The following is a 22,182-nucleotide window of genomic DNA, read 5'->3' as shown; positions in this document are numbered from 1 at the left end:
AAAGCATAATGTGGTAAAATATTTGAAAATTTCAATTTTTCCCAATTTTTCCGTTTTTTCCAAGCTCGGGGAAAAAACGGTAAAAAAACTTTTTTTTTAACCCAAAATTTCCGGTTTTTGTCCAGATCTTTACAACACTAGTTACCACTATATTGCACTAATATCCATTTGCACACACCAAATGGAATTTCTGTGACGTAAGGTTTAGATGCCAAATGTTCTTTCACAGTGTATACATGCTGGATGATACAACACATAATTTCTTGTTTAACATGAAATAGAACTATAGATATTATCAAAAAATATTATAAACTACCTACGTACCTTTGGCTGTTAGAAGGTCAAGAAACGTGTCTAGAGGTGAAAGTCTATCTGCGGATGGGAAGGCTGCTAGACCTACAACAGAGAAATGGTAGATTAGCTAATAATTGCGTGCATGAAACAACTAAGTGATTACAAAATTAAAGCATTAAAGAAAGAACTGCGTAAACGGTGCCCCTATTCGGGATACGCTATATTAAGGCTCAAGGGTTGAAATAAGTTACGGTTCCAAATTTATTAAGACTTCAGATCATACAGCAAATGCCGTATGTAGTCAATACCACCCTGTAGCCACCTTTCCACTTTTTTTCATTCTTTAGGTACCCATTTGACAGAGGCTGGGTGAATCCCTGAGATGCATGGGAACGAGAAATAACTTGTGCACTACTGGAACAGAACTCGACAGTTCAGTTGGTACACAATTTCCCACAAATACGTCATTTTAAGCAGTACAGCAATCTTTACTCATGTCTGTAACATCTCTCGAATAGTTTGAAATATCATATTGCGATAAATAATATAGGATATTTACGCGTATTGAGAACAACCTACGTGTTTTGATGTGATACTTATCTACGCATTTTTCGAAATCAAGACTTTTCAAAAAAGTCAAAATTTCAATTTCTTGTAGTTATGTCCCTATTTATGCAAAATACCTTATACCATGAGGATAGCATTCGACACTAAGGTACTTAGAATGTGTATTGCCTTTCAGTCTCACTTGTATTGACATTGTTAAAAAGGCTTTCAAAATTTGGACGTTTGTGATACTGTAAATTCCTTAGTTTACAATACTGATCAATAAGAGTGGTATTGTGTTTTCATTTAACATTTACATTTGAAATTTTATTAATCTCACGTAGTGGCGTTTGAAAATATACAACTTTAAATTGGGCTGCCAATCCTGATAATCTGCTCGAATTGCACATTATGTTAAATAGTGTCTCACTGCCGATATTTGCATGATTCAAAATTTCATAGTTTTTTGTCTATAAGTTCAAAAGTTACACGGGCATTTCAAGATAAGTGGTTCACTTTGTATATAATTTTTCTTACATTTAAAACCGAGAATATATCGTCTCTATTACAAGTATTATTATTTGATTTTCACTATTAAGATTTTATTACTATTAAGATTTTCACTTTGCCTGCATCTCCACATTTTTGCTTTCTTTTACCTCATATTAATTTAGGAATATCTAAGGCAACTAAATAAATATTTAAAGAAGAATATTATCAGCTATCTAAATGTTTAACTATCTGCCTGTCTAAATGTAAAACTTCATTTACGCTGATAACTAATTTAATAATTTTACAGCAATTTATTTGGATGTAAATTGTAGTGTAAATATATATCTGTAATTAAATCAAATTGATGGGCAAAGGGTTAGATGATTAGATTCTGGACAGCAGCTCCTTTTCTTTATGTCGACACCATTTTCATTTTCGGTCCAGAAAATTACGAAAGAATACTCTTTCTAGCAACCTCAGAGATTCTATCATTGTACTTTGTTGACTTAAGCAACTCAAGAATGCTGATCATTACTAATGCATTTTATTGCGTCTTAATACAGTAAAATACCACAATATTTTAACTAGTGTTGCAGCCCGTAAAATTATGGAATTATGGATTTACTTTTTAAAAAGTATTCTGTTATACAATTACTGAAAAAGCTGAACTGGTGCATCATCATACTTCTGAGTTTAATTTAATACACTGTTATACACAACTATTATCAACCCGTTTCTAGATGGAGATCTCTCCCAACTCTTTTCCAGAATCATCTATATTGGGCAATTCTTTTAAATAAACAATGCTGGTTAATAAATAGTACTTTTTAATTTCGCCCCACTACCTCTAATGAAGATGTCTAGACTGTTTTTCGTTTCTTAGTATTCAGATAAGGATTGCGGTTGTCCATCAAACATAATTTCTTTTTTCAATATGTCCGGTCCATTGCTACTCTAATGTCTTTATTTTCACGATATCCGTCACTCCTGTCATTTTTCTAATCCATGTAATTTTTTTTTTTTTTTTTTTTTTCAGAGTAACTTCTAGCATACATCTCTCTATGCTTCCCTGTGTAGGCTACAGACTGTGAACGTCTCATCTTGTAAGCATCCACGTCTCTGACCCCACATCAAAATAGACAGAAAACATTCATTATAAATTTTACACTTTAAACACATTTACATTTTAATTTTCAATACGAAGCTGTTCGTCGCAATTACATTCCAATCTAGCTTAATACATTTTTTTATTTCTTCTTTAGTTTTGCACAGCCATGGATATCTTTTGTCTCCAGACGTACATATTCACTTCTAATTTCGCAGTTTCACCTTCGATTATCAATTTCTTTTTCCGAAGTTGTTAAACATCACTTTTGTCTTCTCATATTGTTTCAATTAAAAAAAAATCTTTAAGTTTTACGTTCCACAGGTATGCCGGCTGGGCTAAAGGAGACGGTGCTGGTGAGAAATCAAGGAAATGGTGGAATGAAGAAAGTGGGAGGAAACGGGAGAACCCCGAGAAAACCTATGCACACGGCGTGTGCCCACCACAAAGTTCACTTGGCGCAAGCTGGGATCGAACCACGGATCCCATGCACCACAGGTGAACGCTCTACCACTGAGCTACCATGACTCCCGAATATTCAACTCAAATTTCTCGCTTTTCAAATAAAACTCTTTTATTATACCTTGTAATCATGTGTTGTTTACGATAAGAAACTATGTTATTACCAAAAACAAAAAAGATTTGTAGACATGAAATTCAGCTTCCCGCTCAGCACCGAGGCTATATGAAAGGTAGACCTACAGCTTAATTTGGGATCCAAATGTCATGAACTTACACCAAGAATCAAACCTGAGTCTCCCGGAGGTGCGTACACTAACCATATAGTCAGGAGAGAATTCATTGATTTGTTGGAGTTTAGCGGCACTTTTCAGGACCGAGGCCATATGAAATGTGTACCTAAAGATTAAGGTGAAATCTGTCCACCGTAGTGCTTTCAAATTTCAAGGTTCTCCCAGGACCCCGTACGCTAAAGGAGTACGCTCTAGCGACTAAATCAGTGAGGAGAGCTTTCTACTTCATAGAAGCTGCGCTTGGATTTTCTTTTTCTATTTTTCACTGCTTCCTTCCGTACGTCTGATGTAATTTCATCTTTCTGATGCCTTTCATAATCCTTAATTGCCTTGGCTACCTCAGGCCACAGGATATACTTTCCTGGTTTACCACTTGAGTATTACTTCATGTATGGTTATGACATCCTCTTTCTTGAGCGCTACAAATTCTTTCAACCAGCAGTGCTTTGCCTTCAGAATTTTTTTTTCTTTTACGAAGTTTCTGTTAAATTTTCTTATATCCTCTGTAATGCATTTTCGTATTATCTTGCGAAGTTTCACATATATATTTTGTTTTGGATGTTGCACTGTCACTGTTATTCCCTCTTTTTGTTATTATTATTATTAGATGCACATCTCTTCGGAGATTTCCTTCTCTTTCTCCTTCGCATTGTACTTCCTACATTTGTAGCTGTTTCGAGCAGAATTTCTCTGCTATTCTTGTAAATTCTGAAATATCCATATACTACTCGATGTGGCGAAATAGTTCTTCAGTTCCAATTGAAATATGTAACTTGCTCTTGAAGATCATTACTTTTATAATGCCTGATATTGTGTAATCTTTCTTCTTGCTACTTTGATATTCAAATGCAGTTTACACTTTACCTTTCGATGTTGAATTTTGTGTTCAATTTGTTCAGAACGCTGTAGTCTTCAATTATATACCGTGTTTGACATGGTTGTCAATTTTGCTTGTTCCTTCATTATGTATATAGTAAACACAAAAGCATCTCGGGTGAATTTGGTGTTACCTATTACAATAGAATACAGTGATGTATAAATAAAGTACTGTCAGGCAAGTTTCACACAGTCTATGGCATTTATAACAAATGGTTAGCGCCGCCGTTCTCGAACCATTCATGCTCGAACCACGAAAATGCGCCGTAATGTCTCCAGCACTATAGTGGTAGAAACAGAGGCTATTTTAGTATGGAATGTTGATTTCCTGTACTTTCAGTGCTTCTGAGTATCTTTCAATGATACGGAACTTCAGGACCCCTAAGGAAGCTAACTGATTTAGCACATATGCTGGCCAATGGATGTCATTAAATTCAGAGATGAGAAGATTACAAAATAGCGTGGCTCTGCCATTGACATCTGAGCGTTATGAGAGGTTGCTCTATTTTCTAATGGAAGAAGTTGGAGCATTATTTTTTTATACATTTACTGTTTTCAACTTCCTCTCTTTCCAATATTTATTTATTTATTTATTTATTTATTTTTGTTGAGTTAAGTTAACGTCCCACGTTTATGCTTCAAGAATAAGGGATATCCGGTGATGATGATGATAAACGAAATAGCAGAATGGAGAAAATGGGAAAAAACACGTAAATCCCGAGAAACTTACTTACACTGTGCTTGTAAACCACAAAATCCATTTGATGTGCGATGGGATCAAACAAGGGGCCCCAAGCATCATATGTGAACACTCAACAACTGAGCTACCGCAACCTTCCAATATTTTGTTTCAATACTGAAATTTTTATATTACACAAAAATATCAAATGGAATTAATTTCGTGTTGAGAAACTTCTACTATTATCCTTTGAATACAACATTTCTCAGCATGAAGAAATTTATTCTTAATACGTATATGAGAAGAAACTCTAAATTTTCAAAATTAATTTAATATTTCTAACCTCTTCCTTCAAGTTTTCTCTGTGATGAATGTCCTCTTGAATCCTTGCCTTGAACTCCGGACAAAATGTTCAGTGCATGTTCTCTTGCTCGAAGCATGTAACTGACAGGGTGCGACCACTGATTCAATATTCTCTTTGCTCTTGATCGAGGAAGAAACAGCAATAACCGAAGCTTCTGATTCACTCCTTCTTTTGTATCCTCAGTATCTGAGAAAGCCAACAATTGTAGATATGTACAAAGTATTATGTACGTAGGAAACTTAAAACTATTTTGTTTTCAAGAGTACTTCATCTAAAATGATATATAATGAAACAACACACATACTTCTGTATTATTTAATTTAAATAATAAATTTAATATATACAAAATAAACTTCAGACATAAGAAAAAACTATCTACTCAAAAACAATAACATGCAGTATATAATAAAAATATTTAAGTATACTGCGTTTTATTATATCCTTAGCTTATAATTCAACTTCAACGGCGCTGGCAGTTATCAGAGTTAACTGTATTGGAAGCAAATTTGAGCTGTATGTGTGGACCATTTGAGCTGTATGTCTGGACCATATATACCTTAATGTTCTTAGACTGTGATTTTACTCTAAATCTGTAAAATTTGACTGAAGAGTCTTAATTTTTCTAGTTATGCCTTAAATATGTAGGATTTAAAAGATAATATAATGAGCAGAAGATAAAAATATCTGAACTTGTAAACACAGCTTCCAATCTTCAAGAAGGTCAACCACATTGATATCAGTGTTGCTAACTTCCAAGTCAGCCTAGCTTTATATATTAGTTCTACTGAGACCGATATGGTGGGCCTTCTTGAAGATTTGGGGTAGCATTCACTAAGACCAATATGGTGGACCTTCTTGAAGATTGGGGGTAGTATTTACAAGTTCAAATATTTATTTTTTTATTCATTTTACTATCTTTTAAATCTTACACATTAACAAGAAAAATTAAGACTCTTCAGTCTAATTCTACAGGTTTAGGATAAAAACGTAATATATGAACATTAAGACAGGTAATCCAGATAAGCAGTTCGAGATAATTAGCTCTGACAAAGACTTTACCAATAGTGGAAGTTGAAATTTTGGTTAAGCAAATAATAAAACATAATGTACTATAGGCATTTTTCAAAAGTTATATGCTTCGTGTATACGAATATGCGTGAAAAATACGAAAACTTTATAATTTTAAATAAATTGCAGGTTTATTATTAGATAGTCTTTAATAGATTCCTATATTATCATATTCGAGCGATGTATGGACAACACATTGACTCTCCTCACCGTTACTTCCAGTATTTTTTATCCAAATTTAACACTTTCTCATTTAAGCAGCTCTCTTACTGCATAACAATTAAGTCCACATTGAAAATCTAAAAGATTTATTGTCTTAAATGAAAGAGTGTACTTAAATTTTTCGTAACTGTCAATTCTTATTTTAAAACCATTTATTTTCTAGTCGTCGAAATAATTTGCAATATTTAGTGGAAATTACTAACACATATTATTCCATGGTAGATATGTAAACTGACTCTGACTCCGTTCTTCGTAGGTTCGTTAAAGTGATTACAAGTACAAACCTTGCTAGGAGTACAACACTCTGGATAAAAACACAAGTAGTCCGGATTTTACTTTAATACTGTTTATAGATCCCCTTTGAAAACTTGGCCTTGGACTATCATGCAAAACAAGTTACAACGTAGTGATAATAGTGCTTTATTACTACTACGAAGTTTACAGTACAGAAGTTTGATCGGAAGTATATCCGACCGATTTTCAAAGTTTTCTTACCCTATGAAGGGTTGCGCAACAACCAACTGTTGTGTTCTACCGGACCACCAGCATTATGGTCTATCGCCCTACATCGTAATATCCACTGTAACAAACACTATATTAGACCACAGGCATAGGAAAGCCATCTCATTTCTCCCTGCAGATTTTCCATAAGCCCCTGAAAGCGATGTTAAATACGTCGTTTTAACAATCCAAATGCTCAGAAATCCACTGTGTTGCTCTTTTAACGGAAATGTACTGAAAGTGAACAACACGAAATTCCGTTTTCTACTCCATGTCATGATAAAATCGGAGGCTACAGGTGGACGCTTTGTACATGTGGAACCACATCAGGTTAATGTTGGCCCCTATAAAGGAGGGATAGGTTGGGTAATGATAAGATTCCTAAAAGTAGGCAGCATTCCCCTTCACGCTTTCTTTCCCTTTACGAACCTCTACTTACCCTCGTAATAGGATCCAGCTACAATCACGATTCCTTGTGGAAAACTTCCTCGGCACAGCAGGATGTAAAAACCGGCACGCCCTTTGCCAAAGATGGTACGAAATTGCTCCATTGTTACTATTACGCCTGAGATAAATGTAATCTCATCCAATGTGACAAACCATTTTCCGTTGTGACCTACTCGTACGTTTTGCGGGAGTTACATTCAACAATGTGGTGCTGAAGGAGGTGTTTATGTGCGCAGACAGGCCAAGACTGCGGCAAATGTGGCTGACAGAGGACTGTGCCACATTTAATCTGTGGGCTATATCATGTTGAGGTGGTATCTTCATTAGACTGCCAGTCGACGAATTGCACGAAGTACCTCAGGCAATGATGATACTTTGAACGGCCTCTTTTATTGTCAAATATTTCTGCAGTGTTCACATTTGTATTTACCTGGCCATGGTATCTTTAGCTCTGGTCATTTCGATGGTTAAGCATTGTGCCAACCTGTTTCACTATTTGGTTTTACGAGAAATGTATGTGAGAAAGAGTTGTAATGTACCCTTCTGAATAACGGTTCATTTCCAGCAGCATTTCACTAGCGCCCACACGACAATCCAGCACCCACAAGATGAAATATCACACTGTTAAAGACGCCAATTTCATATGCTGACGCAAATACACTGGTGACAGCAGCGTTGCCAAATCGGTCGGATACAAACCAATTAACTTTCTTTAGTCGAGATAAAGAACATTGAAGATGATGAAGTTGCTATGAACTACCGAATTAGAATGTTCAAATAATTATAATCAGCTTCCAGTCATTTACATCCAGGTTTCCAAGATTTTCATTTCTCACCCAAACATATAATATCCAATGTATGCCCAAAACTGTTTATCCCCAATCATTTTCTCAGAGCCATCATTGAAATATTACGTTAAGACTGAACCCTCGAAACTTGGTAAGTCGAATAAGTGTTATTCAGAAACTTGGAGAAAACTATTGCCGTCTCAAAATTTTAGTTACACTCGAATTCCATTACCAAAAGTTTTAAGATATATTGTTCTACCAGAACATGCAACCCCACGAAATTGAAGGACTAGGCTACAGACTGATCGGGTAAATCAAATTAAAATTAGAATGAAACAGCAGGAAAACTAAATGAATTGTCTACAGCAAGATCTGATCGCAGAGTCACCTAAAAATATGGTACTCCAAGCTCCAAGTTATCCCTGAAAATCGAAAGGTTCAGTAACTGAGGATAACTTTCGTGTCACTATTAAACAAAAGCATACTTCACGTGTTTGAAAATTCCTTTAGTTGAAAACGTACAAGTAGTCGAAAAGTTCAAATTTTAAAGCATGTTTACCGAAGAAAATGTAATAATCAGTATAACAAAAAAGACAAGAGCAGCTAGTACATAGGAAACAGAGTCTTACCTGCCATTATGACTTTCATCACATCAACATGGAGTTCAAAGACATTTCGTTGAAGGTACTGAAGGAAAACAGGGAACTGAAGTGTTCTGTAACCAAGGAAGGTGAAGAAAGAAGTAAAGCCCTGAGGGAGAGGAAAGGCAAGGCTATCCACCGCAAAGAAGTATCTCTCAAGGAGAAGGAAAAGGACATAGCGACGTTCGTCATCCACCTGATCGCTAGTGCCAGAAAAAGATATCCATTGGTTAAGTACATTTTAACAAGGCTACAAAAAATCCCATACATATTCAAGATTATATTTATTTACATGCATTCATTTTAATGAAGTTATTAGAAACATGTACATCATAGGTGCAATGAAATTCCGATCTCAAATTTCTTAACACGCGTATGATGTTAAATGTCTAATGTGAAACGAATCTATAACTTATCTGATAATACATGTGTAATATCCAATACAAATATCTACACTCATTGACAAAAAAAAAAAAAAAAAAAAAAAAAAAAAAAAGCACCAAGGAAGATCATGCAATTCAACTACAATTTGGTAGATGTGTAACGCTGTGGAGGGTGTGTAAACGGTTTGAGTTTCAAAGTAGTGAATGACCACCAAAGGACAGTAATGTTAGCAGTAAAAAATTCAGCTCTGGTCGTATCGATCAGTTGTGAAGCGTGTGAGAGTGAGTCTGCACAGTGCAGGAAGGTCAAGAAACACACATAACGCTTTGTAGGTGCATTAGACAACATTACTAGCATTTGACGGCATTCGAAAGGGGCAGCATCGTGGGGTTACACCAGACTTGTTGCGTGTTTCGCGCAATTGCCAGATATGTGGGGCATTCCGATGTCCTGATTTGGGGCCTGTGGATACGTGAAGATTCCGGTCGACCCAATAGATCACAACACGGGAGGATCGTCGCATTGTGCGTGAAGCATTGCGTAAACCTGTGACATCTGTGTCCACAATCCGGATACAAGTAGTTTACTCTATCATCCCGCACGTGTCTCGACGACTGGTATCAGCTGGATTGCGGACGGACCGTCCCCTGCGTAGGTTGCTATTAACACCAGTGTGTACAGTGGTATCGCACTTGGGCAACATGGAATCCTCGTGGAGTGAGATACTGCGTCTGCATATACCCCCATCTGCGAGAGAACGCCAGTAAAACCTTTCAACAAGACAAGGTTACACGTTGCACATATATCTATGGGCTGTCTACGTCATGTTGAGGTTCCTCCCTGGCCAGAAAGGTAACCTGATCTCTCCTCAATTGAACACGTTTGGGACCAGATCCGATGTCAACTTTGCACCACTGCAGATGTGCAAGATCTCGAGGCGCAGTTACAGTAGCTATGAACTGACTTGCTTCAGGGAATGATATGACGACTCTACGAGTCACTTCCAAGCCATATCAAAACATATCCATGCTCGGAGGTGTGCTACAACTTACTGATATCCAACACGTATTAAACTCGTACAACCAAACTGGCTGTCGGATTGACCTGAAATTACGATCATTACAATAAAGCTGTATGGCATTGGAACCCATGAAGTTTTATTTCATTGCCTCCATTCCTTCGACCAATTCCTCCCACACTTGGACTGATCATGATTTTTGGTTACGAGTAGACTTTGGCCTAACTTAGATTTTCATCACATTAGCTTTCCCGAAGGGCGTATCCTGAGGTTGTAAATAGAGGGGCTCATTAATTAACGCAAAAAATACAGTATTTCACGGGCCTGTTAAGTTCCAAAGATTGAACTCGGTATATAAGCTCCTAACATGTTCTAGTGTTTTTGAAAATTTCCGTGTAAAGAAGAGGTATTTCCTACATAAATAAAATGACTGTACCGACGTTTGATGGCCAATTTCTCCTAGACCGCGGCACCGATTACGATCATTCTTGGTACATGAGTCGACCCTGGCATAAAATTAGGTTCTTATCACGTTTTCAGCAATATAGAGAAGTATGTGCATGTATAAGGGTGGCACGTGAAAATTGAAAACTACCAATATTAGCTTCCAATCCATAGTTTTCGGAGTCGCTGAACAGTGAAATTATCGATGTTTTTAAGCCCAAATTCATCCCCGATCGGCATGGGGGCTGAGGAGATAAGAGTGGTAAGGATGAAATGTAAAAATAATCCAAAATGAGCAGTATTAGCGTCTAATTCATAGTTTTTGGGATCGCTGAGATGAATACTGACACTCCTGATGCCGTTTAAATCAAAATTAATTCTCCATGTGTATCCAAATATGATACTTTCATAAACCTATTCTCCCCATGCGAAGAACGAGCACTTCAGCCAATAAAGCTGGATGCTTGTTTGTTTGGTGTCTTACGTAAATCCACCCCCACCATTTGCTTGCCACATCGCTACCTTGGCATCTTCTACGTAATAGCAGGGAAAAGCCGAAGGCTATTTAGAATTTTTAAACTGCATCTCCGAGGGGCAAGTGGAGGGTTCAAAATTTATGCCGAAAATAGAGTATTTCAGGAGCCCCTCAAGTTAAGGGAATGGAACTCGCTATATAAACTCCTTACTGAAAATAAGCTGACACGTGTCCTAGCGTGAAAATTCTGCTTCTATACGAGGGGTGAACTTCTATAATATTTAGTTTAACATTCCTATTACGTATTCATAAAATGACGGAAAAGACCAGATGGAAATTTTTGCCGCACGAAAAATTAAATTTAAAGAGAAAGGAAGAAAAAAATCACAGTAAAACGGAAACTATGTTCATTAAAAAATGCAAAAACACAATTGGATTCGTTTCCTAACGTAGGAGAAATAAAACGTTTGAAGGAATACAAATTAGAGGGGAAAAAAAGCAGAAATAAGATGCTGAACAGCCTTTAAAGTATCAATTGTAAGATAGTCGTGCTTCAAATTAATAAAAGGTGCAGGTCATCCTACTGAACTTAACTCGTCTCCATTTCTTAAAACAAATAATAAATGATGTTATACTGCAAAACTAATACTGAAATATTTGTAGACGAAATAGAATAAAATTACAATAAGACGTTTTTCGAATTTTCAAAGAACACTCACATCCATCAGTAATGAGTTCTTCAGAAAGAACCGGATTAAAACATATTCTCAGGTTAAAAAAATACTGAAATATCTATTTATAAAATACCAGCAAAATCGTTATAGCCATTTTGGAGAAAAATCGGCATAACACAATATAACCACTGATGCCTTCTTTTCTTTTCCCCAAGAGGAATAATTTATGATGCCATACCGTAATACTATTGATAAAGTATTCACGAAACCTTAATAAAATGATCTAATTCGAATTTATGAAACTCGTCCGAAAAAAAAAAAAAAAAAAAAACTCACAAGTAAATTACTTCTGGAACTTTTTCGATGCAGGATTTGTCATATTGAATGGTTATTAGTAAGTACTGATTCCATAAACGCAAAACAAAATCTCAGAAACAGTTTCGATAATAGAGCAATTTTCACATTATATATGGTGAACCCCAGCTGATAGCCTGACCCGCAAACTCAACGAATCTTAACCTCACTGAATATATTTAGGATATCATCACCTCTATCCATGGAATCTACAGAAATTGAGTGACCTGTGGATGCAGACATGGTGCACTTTGCCTTCATCCACCTACGCAGACTTCATTACTTCCATGCCACTGAGTGCCAAGAATAGTCCTACAGGAAATTAAATACTGTAGGTGGTAATAATGTCTTGGTGTATCAGTGTTTGTATTTAATGAGTCTGTGAGAACACCGTGGATGATTTATGACTCACCCTCGTAAATCAATTATTTTAGTTTCAAAATATCTTTGGTTGTCATTTTTAGATAATATATTGCTCTAATACCTGAATTCAATTCTGCTTAAATATGTTAATATTATTCTTCAATACACTTTCAAGGGAAAAGGAAATTCTGCACTAAACCTGTACATTATACGGATATAGAAATCTGAAACATATATTTAGATCGGAATTTCAAGCGCATTCATTATTCTTAAACCAAAGCCATGCTCACACACAGACTTAAAATACAAAATTTTTGCCAGCACCAAACCTTTTAGCAACAACAATGTATTTTCAATTTGTTATTAACATAAAATTTTAAGCGTGTGTATACACAAAAAGTGGAAGTTTCAGACCCCATACTCTGCACACTGCAGCATAGTACTAAAGAGGTCACAAATGTGTTTTAAAGTAAATGCGTGAATTATGAAATAAAAGTACGTACAGTGGAAGTTAAATCAAGATTTATAAACAGAGATTCCAAAAAGATTTCACAGATACATTTAAATATTATATTTTTCTTTAAATTTCTTTCTTTAAAAAAGGAGTTCAAATATTCACAATTAACCACATGTTATACCAACATCAGCCATGGCGCCCATCAACTGAGTGCTTAACAGTTACGTTATTGTTTGTTAATTTTACTTTTTTATCCTCCTTTTCCCTCTCCCTATCTGGTAAAACGCTGCATGGAAGGGGGTGATAATTTGTGAGGATTTCCTTTTTTGTTAAGTGAGAAATTATTTTGATTCAACTGAAAATTTTGTGAATCTTATAGGAACATTCCGGAATTTTAGTGATATTTATTGTTCCAAATTAATGCTAAACATACATTTATACTAATATTCCTAAAGTCATGCATATCCTCATTACTGCTGTTGCCTTAAACAGATTGATTTATTTGAGTTATTATGGGATTCGTTTAGTGTACCCTATACAATAAAACAGAGTACATTATGGAAATTATACTATATTATTATTTAAATTAAATTTACAAACTTACACTACCACTGTAAAATTTATTCTTAAGTGTCGCACAGATTAAGAAACGTTTTTTTTTTTTTTTTTAACCCAAAAATTTGTGAAGAAATAAGGAAGAAAAAAAGAAAATCGAAGTAAACGCCACATAAAAATTAGAACAAAGATGCTAAACGTGAACGGATTTATCTCTATTCACAGAACTACCAAATAAATTTTAACATAAATTTCCCCAAACAACTTGAAATTTATGAGGTGAATATACACGAACGTGCGTTCTGCTGATACTATTTTCTGAATTAAAAAATGAGTTTTTTTCTTTCTTTTACTAGATCAATACTTTTTCTGTTCCTTCATCAATTTTTGAAATGGCTTATTGATAATCAAAAGACTCACAGTACTTTCTCTTTTCTATTCTTCATTTATCTTGTTTCTTTGTGTGTAATACTCAGGAGATCCAGAAAGTACCTTAAAATTTGTTTTTCGTGTTCTCGCGTTATTTGTTCTAATAACTAAATCAAAATATAAAATGCTAACATTATTTCGCTGAGCATACCCTAGAAATTTAATAAAGCCGTGACTAACTGAAAATTAGCTTATGGAAAAATTGTAAATTATAATTCCGCGACACAAAAATCTAACATTACATTTTCAAAACATTTACTGCTAGATTACTAAAGCAACTTCGTCGTCTAGCATTGCTCTCATAGCTCTACAAACAATTCGTTGGAACCAGAGAACGCATTACCATTTTTTCTTTCGTATCATAGGACTGATGATTTTCTTTGATTCTTGATATTTTTTTCATGTCCTTTACCGTTTCTCAGAATGTAGCAATAAATTTTTTACTGCTATAATGAAAAAAATTTTTTTTTTTTTAAACAGCTGGAACGTATTGTCCATTTTTCATTAAATTTGAAATGTTTACAGAAGTCCAAAATTTCCTCGGTAGAAAAGTCATAGAAAAAATCGATTCTTCCAAAACAGGCCAATTTTTTGCACATCCTTTCATACTTCGAATATAAACACAAAAACGTTTTCAAAAGTTTTTTCGATTGTCAACAGACCGCCATTACATTACTTCACGTAGGGAAAGATACAGTGTTAAGTTTTCGGATACTTTCGCCAAAAGGATCCAAGATAGCGATCTAAACAATCCATTACTTGACATCCTCTATCATTTTGAATTTCAATGCTTTCTTTCTTCTTCTATGCAACAAAGATGATTTCGTTTCAACCAAAAAAGATTCAAATTTAGTTTTGAGTGCTTTTGTGTATACTCATCTTGCATCCTCCATTAAAATTCTCTCATGTGCAGTAAGTACAGTATCAGTAATAGAAAAAAAATCCCCTCGCTGGAGCCTTTCTCGCTGATCTACTCGCTAGCACACACACACACCTTTGGTTCGATTTCCGGTAGCAGGACATCGAAATTTAAAACGCACCATGGTGGTTCGGATCCATTTTTGGTTCGGTTCCACCGTAAATTGTAGGTCCGAGTATCATGTAACCTCGGTGCTGAAAAGGAGTGCTAAACTTCAACCAGCACCAACAACAACAATTCGCTGGACTGGCGAGAATCCGAACTCGAACTTCCTATTTTAAAGCGACAAAACAGTCCATGTTGCTAGTAACTCATTTAATACAGCAACCGGCAGGCAAACAGAAGATCGGAGTTCGATTTATTTAATTTTGAGTTTTAGGTCTCACGATTGTGTCCTTCAGGTTAACGGTGAAAATGAGGATGAAATCAATGATGAAAGAACAATACAGAATTCAATGTCCAGAAGAGGATCCAAACCCGCGACACATAGCTCCTCCGATCGCTAACCTAATGTCTCACACCGTTTGGCTATGCCAGCCAGAATCTCGTTTTCAAGTCCTTGCTATTTTTTTCTGTGTTATTTCATCCATCTTGTATTTGAGCTTTCCCAATGTCTCTCTGATAATTCTTTATTTTTAATGTTGTACATCAAAATATTGATAAATCTCGGCTAACGCGTCACTAATTATCGCGTTAAGATCCTTGGTTATCTTGACTTTACTGTTTCTATAAATTTGAAATAAATGGAATTACTATTGAAGAAAATTTGTTCTAGCTGAATCACGTAGTCATCAAAAGAAATATTGCTATAATTTTATTTTATTTTATTTTAAATCCGACATTCTATAAATTGAATGAAATCGTAAAATCCTAGTGTAAGATATTTAAGCTTTCTTAACAACTGAAAATGTATATGTTGTGCAATACAAAAAGCTGAATTATAACCGATCTGTTCTAACTTTACTTTGTGAGACACAATATTAAATCACTTTTTTTTTAATATTTTCTATTATGAGATAAGAATTATACATGTTTTAAATGTAATTAACTCTTCGACTCATTATTGCAATTAACTCATTATTATTATTATTATTATTATTATTATTATTATTATTATTATTATTATTATTATTATTATTATTATTATTATTATTATTAATTTTTAAATTTTCGGGTGAGTTCTGATTATTTATTTTGAATTAATAACATAAAACATTACTCAATTTAAAGCAGTGCAAAGTTTTATAAATTTTATACATTTTTCCGTGCAGTTAATCCTTGCTAGCAAGCAACAGGAATTAAATTTCCTGATGTTAAACGATTCATCAAACAAAACACTGGTGCCCATGTTATCAGTTTTAATGTGAGAAGTGTTTGACAACTTAGTGTGTATATGTTTTCTTTACTATAAACGAAAAAGAAGAATCTTACATTAAAGCAAATCCTTTTTCTTGTTCTTGATCTGGATCAACAGCTGCACATAAACACAGTAGATGGCACAGGAGCTTAGACATTTCTAGTTGAGCTGCGACATATCTTGTTGCAACTGCATGAACATGCATTGGCGAATCCTTCGAGCTATTCTTTAGCAGATGCATGCTAAGTTCTCTCAAATTCTAAAAATAGAGGAGAAAAAATATATACAAAAGAATTAATACTAACTACATTTACAATAAACATAAGTGAATAAATTAATGATTTACTACAATTTTAATTTACTTGATTTACTCTCATTGTACTTTTGAAATTAATCATTCAGAATGACTTCCAACGTCACGGACCCTTTTTCTTATTAAATTAGCAAAAAGTTTTCTTCCATTTCACCTACTAAATATAAGTTAAAATCATTACATAATTGGCAACTAGTATTCTGTGAGTGAAGTATAAATTAGAATTAACTAGCCAGCCATTTTGAATATTCTTTAATAAAACATGCTGGAGTTGAATTCATTGTCTGTGAAAGATTTATCATTCATAATGTGAATTCATTGATACATTTTTTTTCGACGTCGACTGAGAAAGAAAGGTACTTTATTTTTGAAATTACTTCGATTACAAGATTCCTGGACAAAGCTTTGGTAACTATAATCTATTAAGTTATTAAGGAAAATATGTCGTATGTGCTGAAAATTCTTTCATCTGCTGCAACAATCTTCGCTACGTGATAAGCTTGCAACCAGTTTCTATGCCGATATTCATTAAAAATAAAAATTCTTGAGGTATTTCTCTTCGTTTGAAACATAATTACTTTCCCTTTGTGCTCGTGGTATTTTACTCTTACTTACTTGCGTTTCCTTAGCAACTGACAATACATTTCTATAACTAAAAATTTTATTTTCCCCTCGTACTTTAGACTTACTAAATACAGCGTTCACACAACTCAAACATACTTTATCTCCACAGTAGTCGTGAGGAACTAATCAGAATGCAGTATTCTGAACTTTGTGTGATTGACAATTATGCTTTCTTCCTCTGCAAACGTTGAATAGTGTAGTAGATTCGGCAATTCATCTTACTGACTGATCTTAAAGTAAATCTTTACTTGGAAAGAAAAATGAAAGGACAATTAGTTAATATTTATTATTACTTTACTTGCAGACACTTACAACTGATATAACATGCTCTTGTTTGCTTGCTGTACAGCTTTCCACCTCATAGAATGGCAAGGTATCTGGTCCTTTCCTCGCTGCAATCGCTGCCAGATCAGCCAACGTACCACTTCCAACTAAACTGGCACCAGGTGACAGAGGAGTACTTGAACGGGATAATGCTTCTGGCTGAAACGTTACGGAAGATTTTTAGTACGAAGATGGATGTGTTATTGTAGGCAGTAATTAAAAGAAAGTTTTTAGGTGCATTCAATATCATCAATTGATATACCGTATTTTCTATTGTACTTCATAATGCACACACATTACAAAAATTAATAGATCACATGATATTAAAACGATATTTCTGTACTAAATATTGCTCAGACATATTATCTACAGTTATTATTATTATTAGCAACACCATCAGCATTACCATTATTATTATTATTATTATTATTTACTTCTTCTTCTACTATTACTACCACTACTTCTCAGTTTTCTTTCTTTCTTCTCATTCCGTGCTGTTATATAAAAGAGTAGAGAGAATAATCATCGCTCAGGCAACACTACTGTGAAGAGACCAATATTCATTATTTATTGACTTTCGTTGATCTCCCACAAAATCATTTATTGTTTGTATAAGAAACATGATATTCTTTAAGACTTATCTTCGGTGTTGTGAGACTATTCTTTTTTTTTCTTCCTAATTACATAAAACTATTTCTTATGTGTCGAAGTACGCTAGTCATTCGGAAGTCTTAGTTAATGAAAATTCATTTATGTCTGAGAATTTAGTCAACGTTTTTCTTCCGTAATTTTGTGTTTTCGTAGCTAAATCGTGGAAGTGTTTGTTTATGTTATATAATGTATTATGTCAATGTGTATTTTATGTAATAATGCTGAGAGAGCTCCTTTCCCAACTATCTGTCCATCTCTGACGTCATGAGTACCTGTTGAGACGAAAACATCTCATTTTCACGTGTCTGGAGTCAGCAGGATTACCAGCAGATCTTTGTCTTTAAATACTCCCTCCATCCCGGAAACAGGGAGTCACACGGAGCCTTTGGAGTCGGATATCGAAGTTAGTCTCCAGAGCCTGTCGAGAGTCGGTCTTCGGAGTCATCTTAGGACTCAGTCGCGAAGTTGTCAAAAGACTGTCGAGTGTCGGTCCGGGGAGTGCACGGCGGTCAATTGGACACTCCGAGAGTAACTTAGAAAACGAACCGAACAGACTATAATTCGGTTTTCGACATACAGAACACCGGACGAACAACAGGAGGATATCAAGAAGCCCAGCAGAGGAGATGAAGCTACAGGTACTGTGACATCAGATTTCTTCCTTTCTCTTCCTCACCTCTCACCTACCCACACTCTCTCTCTCCAAAAAAAGCTAAAATTCTCATTTTTATTTCTCTTAAAATCAGACGGGTGTCGTCCGGTCCCAGGACCCGTTCTACCCTTGAGAAACATCCCAAGAATCTCACTTTGACGACACGGCTTTCTTTGAAAATGCTTTTCAAATTAAGCACCCGTAAAATGGCGGAGATGCTGGTCTTTTCTCAGTAATTGTTCCTCTATCCCCCCCGTAAAATGGTGGATATACTGGTTTCTTCTTTATAACTTTTCATTTAAGTTTTTTTCTAATCATTTTTCAGGTAGAAACGTGAAGTGTAGATAGAATACTCCTTTTGTGTTGCAAGTAGGGGATAAGGAAGGAATTTTGGAAATACGTATCTTAAGAGGGAGGGGTTTAACGAGGTTCAAAATTTTTTGCCAAGAATTGTGTATTACACGAATCCTTGAAGTTAGTGAAAACTCGATATATAACCTCTTCATTAAAAATAATGGAAAGCGTGTTTCAACTTTCGAAAATTCTGTTCCAAAGGAGGGAAAGGGGAACATTTCTAAAATACTTTCCTCTCATAAGGGGAGAAAAGGGCAATCTATACAATATTGAAATTTCCCTTTGTTTCCTCACAAAGTGCCAAATGTAGGGATTCACTTACGTTGAAAATATGAAAATCGGTATATAAACTCTTAATTAAAAATAAAAGGTACGTTCTTCAACGTTTTCGAAACTTAAGCTCCTAAGGGAAAAAAGGGGGAGTTAAATTTCTGTCATACTGAATACTGAAATTTCTCTTTTTTCATTCACAAAGTGCGGAATGTGGAAATTCGCTTATATAGACTTGTAAATCTAATATTTAATTTTAACTTTGTTGTATGTTAGTCTATGGATTAATTGGTTGTTTTATATTTAATTTGGAGTGTACTGATAAAAGCTTAGTCGCAGACTTGTTGTTGGTAGATAGTGTATGTAGAGTATGATATAAGTTTTTGTGTATGACAGAATGATTTATAAAAAAATAACAGAATTGCATAGGATACACTGATTTTTATCTACGCCAAGGTTGTTAGCTGGAAATGTGAAATTTAATATACAAACTCTTCAATAAAAATAATGAAACGTGTTTCAGCATTTTCGAAGACTCCGTTCCTAAATAGAGAAAGGAGAGTCATTTCTATAATATCCAAATTCCCTTTGTTTGTTAAGAAAGTGCCCAATGTGAGGATTCGCGTAAGTTAGAGATGTGAAAATTGATATATGAACTCGTAAATAAAAATAAGTTATTACATATTTCAGCGTTTGTGAAAATTTAACTTCTAAAGGAGGAAAAGGGGACTATTTCTTTAATACTATGATTTGCCACTATTTTATTTAGAAAATGCTTAATGTAAGGATTCGCTTAAGTTAGAGATGTGAAAGTCGTTATATAAACTCTTAATCAATAATAATGAAACATGTGTTTTAGTGTTTTGAAAATTCCGCTCCTGATAGAGGAATGGGGGCAATCTGAACTATTATATGAAAAAGTGAAAGTGACTGATTCACAGACGCCTAGACCATGATAATATACCTAGAAACGTGAGATTTGGAAAGATGACTACTTTTATTACGAGAGCCATGAATAAGAAAACTTCTTTGAAATACGTATGCTAGGGCAGTAAAGGGAATTTAAATGTTCAAACCAGAATAGAATACCACATGAAGTTAGGCACATAAACTATTCATCAGAAACAAGTGGACACATGTTCCAGCTATTTTAAAATTTCCGTTTGAAGGAGAAAGGAGTATTTTTTCTATATAGTTTTTTCCTCCGTATTGAAAGCGATGTTGCTGTTGTGATTGCATCACAGGAAAACGGATTAAAATCTTCTCAACGAATTTTAAATCATACTTAGTGCCTACCTCGAGCTAGGCTTCAATCATCACTTTGGTTAAAGGACATATCCTAAGTGAGGCAGGGGGTCCAAAATTAATGAAAAAATATAGTATCTCACAAGTGCCTGAAGTTACGAAGATGAAACTACGTAGATAAATTCGTCATTACAATAGATAAATTCGTCAATTACATTTATAACCTAGCATTTTCCAAAATTCCGATTTCAAGGAGGAGGATAGTGATACTTTCTATATTTTTACGGCATATTTAAATCGATATTATCTGTTGTTTGTGATTGCATCACGGAAAATGCCTTACCAATTGAAATGAATTTTGGAACGCAGCACCTACCTAAAGGTTTTTATCATGTCATATTGATTAACGGGCGTATTCTAAGAGAGCAAAGGAATTCAAAATTTATATTAAAAACAGAGTATCTTATGGCTTTTTGTAATTACATTTTCATTGAAATGCGTATTGTAAGGGGCGAGGGAGATTCAAGTATTTTCATTAAACCTATTCTTCCCATGCGAAGAACGGACATTTCAGTTACTCTAAAATATTGATGTCTTGCTTTAAACATTTACATTCAACCAGCACAATTTATCATTGGGAACACATTTAATTCAACAGAAAATGAGATGAGTATAGCGCATAGTAACACTCGTCAATTAAAATGGCGGTTGGAATGGAAATTGCCTGCCTACAAATACATAATCTGGAAGATATCTGATCTCATTTTGAATTGATAGTGCAACAATGTGCTATGAAGTAAGTTTTCTTTTCTTACTTCCTGCCTGTATTTAAGTTTAATTGTGTAATCATTCATAAAGTCTACTCTTATTAGACAAAATATTCAGAACAATGTAATTAATATTTAAAACCATATCAAGATAAAGTTTAGCTTTAACTATTGAATATTTTTTTTGATTCCGTAACAAAATCTAACCAAACATATATAAATAGAATAGAAAGTAATATGATGCTAGTGACAATAAATAAGACAGGCTACTTACCTGATAACAGATAAGGGAAACCATTAACTTGTCAGCAACTTGAGAAGGTTGAAATCGTGGCCTTTCTTTACATCCTCTCTGGACTTGATCCCATAGCCTTGTCCACATATCAGCTCGATATGGTATAAGTCGCTGCTGAGGGGACAACAGCATCATTGCTGTATTCCATAATACTTCTTGGGACAAATGGATGTTAAACCTGTTGACCTAAAGAATGAAGAAATGATAGAAAAAGCAAATTTCTATGAACCGAATTGTATCGAAGCAAAATTAACAACTTATCTTTTTTCCGGTCATGGAGTTACAAAATTAGGATTTCCCTCCTTTTAAATAAGTAATATTAAGTACAAACCTTAAACATAACCACAGTACAAACCATTTAAATACAGCTAAACTATTGTACTTCGCATCCTTCTAAGCCTATATTGTACCTGCGTATCCGGATCCAAAGAACACATGTTATCATACAACTCCAAACTCTCCTTGTTAAACGTTTCTCAAGGA

At 34.7% G+C, this 22,182-nt stretch overlaps 1 protein-coding gene across 1 annotated transcript in view; it reads right to left on the bottom strand.

Annotated features, from left to right (window-relative positions):
• pigeon (gamma-secretase activating protein pigeon) overlaps nt 1–22,182 on the bottom strand; it is a 92,979-nt gene that overhangs the window by 21,605 nt on the left and 49,192 nt on the right. Inside the window, exons 11-16 of the mRNA XM_081761690.1 lie at nt 21,679–21,885; nt 17,454–17,624; nt 16,279–16,463; nt 8,764–8,978; nt 5,088–5,294; nt 325–396 (exon numbers count right to left, since the gene is read on the bottom strand). Of these exons, the coding sequence (XP_081617816.1) occupies nt 325–396; nt 5,088–5,294; nt 8,764–8,978; nt 16,279–16,463; nt 17,454–17,624; nt 21,679–21,885 (1,057 nt within the window). The remainder of the gene's footprint in view (nt 1–324; nt 397–5,087; nt 5,295–8,763; nt 8,979–16,278; nt 16,464–17,453; nt 17,625–21,678; nt 21,886–22,182) is intronic.

The sequence above is a fragment of the Thermobia domestica genome, chromosome 1 (genome assembly GCF_964235325.1).
Source record: "Thermobia domestica chromosome 1, izTheDome1.hap1.1, whole genome shotgun sequence".
NCBI lineage: Eukaryota > Metazoa > Arthropoda > Insecta > Zygentoma > Lepismatidae > Thermobia > Thermobia domestica.
Note: the sequence above shows the minus strand (reverse complement) of the source record. Positions and strands in the feature narration are given on the sequence as shown.